Consider the following 7,331-nt stretch of genomic DNA (forward strand, 5'->3'; position numbering starts at 1 on the left):
TTTATTAAAATTTAGATTTTATTTTGTGAGATAAAAGTAGTGTAATTTTATTAGATTTAAAATTGAATAAAAATCTCAAAAATAGATTGAATTATTATTTTGGATAGAATTGAAGGCAAATTCGTTTCACTTGTGCACCCTAAAAGAAGGCATGAACGAAAACCAAATACTAAATTCAACATTTATAGTATAGGCCCAGTGTGGCAGTGTGTGTGGTTTTGTTGAGTTTTTTTTTTTTTTTTTTTGTCACAAGGTTTTGTTGAGTTTAGCAATGGCATTAATGGATAACGCCATAACGGGCTTCTACAGTATTATCTTATATTAAAAAGAAAAGCAAACAAATTTTATGAATCTCTTAAAATAAGTGTATTCGGATTCAAAATTTGACTATGTCAAGTAGTGAATACTGAATAAAACTAATTTTAGTTAGTATAGTAATTAATTTATTAATTTATTTAAATAAGTAACATAAATTTGTTTTATATATAATAATTTATTAGTCAATGATAAATTTTTAAATAAAATTTTAATTCATTATAAATTAATTTTTAATCTATCAAATTAAAAAATATAAAAAAAAGTACATAAGTAAACTTAGAAGTTAGAAGTTAGAATAGAACACAAAAGATAATTAAAAAAATTAAAAAAGTAGAAGTAGGTAATGAAAATACTAAACAATGTAAATAATATATATATTGGATGTTCATTTCACTAAATGTATGAATAATTATTTTAATATTAAAATTTATATAATTAATTTAGAGATATAATATATTTTTATTTGATTGGTGGTTGTTCGTGTTATTTAAGATGGTTATTCATTAATTAGCAATCTCAAAAAGATTATTCACTGCACAAAATAACCAAATTTTTTCCATAACCATCAAAGATTTAATTTGACATCACGTTTTAGATTATGCAATGTCAACTTGGATGTTAACAGAAAAACAGCGGTTAGTTAGCTTATGATTAGACTTGTTGCATGAATCTAACATTTGATCATTACTGAAAAATTATTCATAAACAATATTTTGATGGTAAATTTGGTATTTTATTTCACCCACTCGATATAATACGTATATATAAAAAATTGATCACTAATTTAAAATACAAAATATATGTAATATATATGATTAATTTAATAACTGATGTTAACTAACATTGTTTAACTCGATATTTTTTTTTTCATTTTCCCCCAATATTAATTGATTAATAGAAGCGTGATTTTAATTTGTTTGAATGAATGAAGAAAGGGAGGGTAACGCTTACGCTGCTGAAAACCCTTGGAACCTGCAGAAGACGATTCCATAAAACCCCCAACGTTGCCGCCACTCACCGCCATCAAACAACAATGGAGGAACAACAACTCCACTCCGATCGATACTCCTTCAATCCAACCCTCAAATGGAATCCAGAGGTGCATAACTACTTCGCCAAAGCTTATGGCGCCGATCGCTTCTCTCGCATCTCCATCGCTCTAACGTAACTACTTCTCTCGCATCTTAGTAGCTCATTAGTTAGTTAGTTAGTTAGTTAGAAGCGGTTAAATTTAGTTATAGTGGTATTGCTAGCATATGCACGGTTAAGGTAGGAAGTGAAACAAATGAGGCTGAGTTTGTTGATTGCTGTGTTCGACTCGATAGCTTGTGAGCTTACTTGATAATGTATATATGATCAAAATTGCTAATGTGTATAGTAATCTGCTTTTCAGTAATTCAGCACATGTATTGAGAGGTTTAAGGTTGATTTTGAATTTTCAAATATGCTAATGCTACTTGTTGTTATGTTGTTTTGAAATTTTGAGTTGTAAAGTTAGGTTTCTTGGTTATGTATTGCAGCCGTCCTTCTAGGTACTCTTGTATTCGGGTTAACACGATGAGGTCCACTACTGATGCTGTTATTGAGAAGCTACGGGCGATTTTGAAGGAGTCTTCCTCAGGTTCTGGGGATGTCTCTGAGAATGGTGCTAATGGGAACCTGGCATTGGTGGAAAGCGAAGATGGAGATAGTAATCCTTTAAGAGGGGATTGTCTTGGTGCTGGTGCTGTTTCTAAGTGCCAGATTCCTGGGATGGAATATGTGGTGTTTGTTTGGGGTTCAGGGCCTCGTCACATCAATTATGGTTATGCACCTGATTTGCCTCCTCCCAAGGAGGTCATCGTTAGTAGGAAGTGTGCCGAGGCTGTTCTTCGGGGTGCTCAGGTTGTTTCCTTTTCCACAGTGATAGTAGGAAGCTCCTGTATAAGAAAAGATGTGCTTGTTTGAGAATTCTGCTATTTTCAGTAATAGAGTATACAAATATGTCATGCCAAAATGTCTTTTCTCTGATTTTTTTTTTCTTGTACCCTTCTATACAGTAGGCATAAGTTGTCTACTTTCTCTCCCCAAAACCAAAATGTTCAAAGCTTCTTGCCTTGATGTGTACTTTAATATTTGAAAGTATTATTATAAGTTTTCAGTTTCCCTAGTATGCAAAAGGTTTGGTTTGGTTTGGTTGTAGGGCTTTCTATCTTATGGTAAATACTTATTGATGGTATTTCACTGGTTCCTGATGCTAGTTTTCGTTTAGGCATATGTTCCTGGTGTAATGGCTTGCAGTGCTCATGTTGAGAAAGGAGATACTGTTGCAGTCTCAGTTGCTGTGGAGCAGAAGGGTGTGGATGGGGGATGGGGTATTGGTATGACACGTGGTACTGTTCTCCAAGGATCACAAGCAGGTAGGAAGTGTATTTTTTTTCCCCTGGATTCTGGAGATGATAATTTGTAGAATCCTCTTCTAAACTTGGTCTTCAAAATAAGCTTAAATAGGAAAATATTTGGAGGTCATTTGAACAAATTATGTTTATGTTTTATTAAGGTAGTTGCTTCCGTTGAATTTAACTGTCAAGAATATGGTTGGCAGAATTTCTTATTTGTTTGTTTTATAGATCCATATTATTTTGAACGGAATGGGCTTTATATTGGCCAAGGAACAGCAATGATGTCAAGGGCTGGACTGTTTCGGGTTCCTGAAGGAGTTGGTGTGGAGATGAAGAACAGAGTATATGAACTTCATTCTTTTCATAGTAAATTTCACCCTCTCTTTTATATCTGGGATATATTTTATTTATCGGGAAAAATTATTTCATTTAGCAGTTCTTCTATCGCTTAATAAGATCATGTGGCTGCTATATTACTGTTTCCTTTTGGTTTCCCAGATGTTCTTGAAGGAGAAATATTTCTTCAAAACCTGCCAAGTATTGTTGCTGCACATGCTCTAGGTACACAAATTGTGGTCTCAGTTGTGATTTACAATTACTATGGCCTATTTGTTTTCCTTGGTTGTAAATGCATTTTCATTATGATTTTCAGCAAGTACTACAGATTAAAACCCAGCTAGGTCTTGCTATGATCCCAATCATCCCATTTGATACTGCCAAATTGAACCATTATAGCATGTGATTCATAGTAACATAGCTCTTTTACTCTGTGCCGTTGATTTTTCCCTCGCTTTCTTCTTTGTTGTTTTGAATTTTCTTATGTTGAGGAGGATTCATAATCACTTAGACCTTTACCTCTTTGTAATTTAATGTATAACATTATAGATTGATTTTGTAATATTCAGATCCACAAAAGGGTGAGAGGATACTAGACATGTGTGCTGCACCTGGAGGGAAAACAACCGCAATTGCAATACTTATGAAGGATGAAGGAGAGATCATCGCAACTGATAGATCTCATAACAAGGTGGAAATTCTGAAAGGATACAGATAATCTTGTAAATTCCTATCTAGTAGTTTGTGTTTGATGACTGTTATATCATTACATGTGTGTGTGTGTCTCTGTGTGTGTGTGTGTGTATATATATTCCTGCTAATATTACCATGTAAGTCAACCTTTACATATATACCTACATCTATTTAGGTTGCAAAAGAACTTCTAAAATTAACAGTGAACCCTGTAAATTTATCTGATGAATGATGATGGCTGTCTAGGTGCTGGATATTCAGAAAAGGGCAAATGAAATGGGCTTGAGTTGTATAAAGACATTTAAATTGGATGCTCTTAAATCTGTTAGTCGAGGAAACCATACTAACGCTTCTATTGGTCCAAGCTCTTGTGATGCCAATAATGGTATGGCAAATAAAGTGTCTGATTCATCAAATGTGCAAGGAGAAGGAATCTTGTCTATTATTGAAGATAGGTTAAAAACCGAGGTCATGGAGGAAAATGGTGGGTAAGTTCTATTCCTTAATTTTTCTTCTTTGCTATTATCTTCTTTTTCTTTCCTGTTTTGTATTTGTTATACCTAAATGTTATTTCTGCATCATCTATTTACAAATCTATTGTTAAATAATCTGACAATAGGTAATGGTGAAAAGGCTAACGGAAAAGTTTATTTGAGCAAAGCTGACATCCGGAAGAGTATGCGAAGAGCACGAAACGGACCTGGAAGAAATCAGAGCTTAGGTGGCAGGGTTGATGGTTCAAAAGGTTTCTCTCCTAATAGTTTTGATAGAGTTCTTCTGGATGCTCCCTGTTCTGCCCTTGGTTTAAGGCCTCGGTTATTTGCTGGAGAGGTAGAAGTGGCTCCATTCAGTCATTCACATAATCTTTCATGTACTTTGATTTATATTTGTAATGAACTATAATCTTAGACCATTTTTCATGCTGCAATACGATAGAAAATGGGACCTGATTGTATGGAAGGAGAGTTAGTTCCTCTACTATTCATTGCATGATGAGTATTTTCATGGATAGTTATCTACTATGAAAACCTGCCTCAGCACTTGTATATCTAAACAAATGCCTAATATTATCTATGGGAGTCTGTAGAAGTTGTGGTTATTTCAATCTAGTTCGTGCAAGATCCTCTGTACTAAAATTTATCATACTTGCCCAGAAAATTAATGCATGAATTTGACCAATTAGCATGGATTATCAATGTATTATTCCATTGCCATCTGAGTGTCACTGTTAGTTTGGTTTGTTATTGTTGTTTTTTACCAGGAAAAGAGAATTCACTATGTGATGCCTTGTCTGGCAGGAAACAGTTGAATCTTTAAGAAACCATGGAAAATACCAGAGAAGGATGTTTGACCAGGCTGTTCAATTGGCTCGACCAGGTGGAGTAATTGTCTATTCAACGTAAGAGTGCACATTTTGCTGATCACATTGCTCTTTATGCATGTTTAACCTTATTGTTATAGAGTTTATCTTAAAATCTGCTAGTCTTTTTTATTGGATTCCTTGCCTTCCATTTCCTGTCGTGCTTAGATGAAACGGTTATTGATTACATTGTTCTTTCCATATGATAGTTGTACAATTAATCCCGGTGAGAATGAAGCTTTAGTTCGGTATGCTTTGGATAAATACAAATACTTGTCATTGGCACCACAGGTTTGATGTCCTTTCCTTAGTTTCCTATTTTGCCCTTTTGATTGATTACTAGATTTATATCCCTCTAGTATAAAACTCGTTTTCATAATTTGGTTGAGTAATTAAGATTTGGTATTTTATTTATTTCAGCACCCAAGACTAGGAGGACCTGGACTAGTTGGTAGTTGTGAATTTCCCGACGGATACCTGGAGTAAGTACTCACCCAATTGAAAACCTTAGAAGTATACGTATTTATTTCAAAACTCAACAAAACTATAAAATAGCAGATTGTTTAATTAAGAAGTTCATATGAACTTTATTTTTCACAGGGAGTGGTTACGACCTGGAGAGGAAAACCTAGTTCAGAGGTTTGATCCATCATCCCCACTTGATACAATTGGATTTTTCATAGCCAAATTTATTGTTGGGTCTAAAGATGGTTAGCCAGAATCTATGTTTAGTTCACTTTTGCGCTTTGCGGTTTGACTTCGAGGATTCGAGCAAAGCTTTCAAAGACTGGCTTGTGACTCGTGAGTTGTGACGACAATCAGGAGAACGAAGTGATATTATGAATTCCCTTGCACTTTAGTCAAATGGAACAAAGGTTATACCTTATAGAAGAAAATTAAAGGGGGAAAAATTGCCGGGGTTAAGATTTTGAAAAAAAAAAAAAAAAGAAACTGGACCAAATATTATGATTCTGCTGTGTACTTTTTGTTACCCCCTCAACATACACACTGCTCTGTCATTCACCGGTTCTATTTATGTGCAGTTTCACACTGCTTCTCATTCCTTTTATGAACTTATTAATCAAATGTGGAAACTCAAGTACATTCGACTTCACGTGAAGTTGATACTTGAGAGCCGTTAGATGATTTGATTGATTTGACTAAATTTTCATCTAACGACTCTCAGATATCAACTTCACGTGAAGTCAACTTCACCTGAGTTTTCACCTTAATCAAAATGAATTGTGTTAGAGCCAGGATAGAACCAAGATTTTAAAACCTGATCTGGACAGTGACAATGTATGTGACATTGAAAGAAGCTGCTGAGTACTTATATTTGTCATGTCTAGTAGTTGTTGAGTTTTAGTAATGATAATTGATATATAGTTTAATTAGGGTTTTAGTAATTATTATTATTAGTTTAAGGATAAAAGTGGAAGTACCAAAGTCATATCATGCGTTGTAACTGAGATATTAAAACTAAAGGTGAAGGTGAAGGTAAATTTCCGATTTCAGACTAAATTCACAAAGAAACTTTAAGAAACTATTACAGAGGATAGTTAGTATGATATCATTTCTAATATATACATATAACAGAAGTAAATGGAGAAAATTACTGGAGCTGTAGATGAAAAATGCATATCTATAAAAATCAGGCTATAAGTATTCTTGAAATTAATTATAGGACATGGACAAAGTCACAAATTTTGTTATGCTCCTTAAGTTTCTTGCACTTCTGCCTTACAGAAACAGTAAGTTACTCCTGGTAAGCTATATAGTTTACCTTTAGCTATGCTTCTAAAATTTATGCATTATAAGCTAAAATTATTTCACAAGTCAGCTACTTATGCAAATTCTTATTCCTGCTTTCCTTAATTCTAGACCTAGCTATATAATACCAAACTCTATTATATGCATCTAGATATCATAATTTTCCCACAGGCAACAGTTGTAACTCATCACTTCATTGGAGACAAACCCTTCAGACATTATTGAAGAGTAACTATATTCTCCATTACCGTAACCTAAACCAAAATCTATCATTCCAAATATGTCATCATCATTATTATTATCTGAAATCCAATTCATCATTATCACATCATCCAGAGGATCATTACTAGCCTTTGGCTCCACCGTCACCACGTCCATCATGTTCAGCCACTCGAAATCATCGATCGGGTGGCACTCTTGTTTCTTCCGCTGCTGTTTTTCTTGCTCCACGTCGATCATGTCATTAGGGTTAA

General features: G+C 34.0%; 1 protein-coding gene across 3 annotated transcripts; it reads left to right on the top strand.

The window, feature by feature from the left end:
* The first annotated feature begins 1,212 nt into the window (after positions 1 to 1,212).
* On the top strand, positions 1,213 to 6,151 carry LOC112702057 (rRNA (cytosine-C(5))-methyltransferase NOP2C). 3 transcript variants are annotated; one of them, XR_011863596.1, is made up of 12 exons: positions 1,213 to 1,482; positions 1,839 to 2,202; positions 2,570 to 2,717; positions 2,928 to 3,065; positions 3,198 to 3,260; positions 3,605 to 3,726; positions 3,975 to 4,212; positions 4,348 to 4,559; positions 4,990 to 5,127; positions 5,298 to 5,379; positions 5,509 to 5,570; positions 5,689 to 6,151. XR_011863596.1 is itself a non-coding variant. In XM_025752929.3 (12 exons), exons 1-12 carry the CDS (start codon positions 1,244 to 1,246, stop codon positions 5,801 to 5,803), a joined length of 1,884 nt encoding a protein of 627 aa, XP_025608714.1. In that variant the 5' UTR covers positions 1,213 to 1,243; the 3' UTR covers positions 5,804 to 6,151. The 3 variants fall into 3 exon arrangements, 1 of the variants encoding a protein (XP_025608714.1); XR_011863597.1 differs by having other exon boundaries at positions 5,034 to 5,127; XM_025752929.3 differs by having other exon boundaries at positions 5,027 to 5,127.
* The last annotated feature ends 1,180 nt before the right edge of the window (positions 6,152 to 7,331 follow it).

This window comes from Arachis hypogaea, chromosome 7 (genome assembly GCF_003086295.3).
Source record: "Arachis hypogaea cultivar Tifrunner chromosome 7, arahy.Tifrunner.gnm2.J5K5, whole genome shotgun sequence".
NCBI lineage: Eukaryota > Viridiplantae > Streptophyta > Magnoliopsida > Fabales > Fabaceae > Arachis > Arachis hypogaea.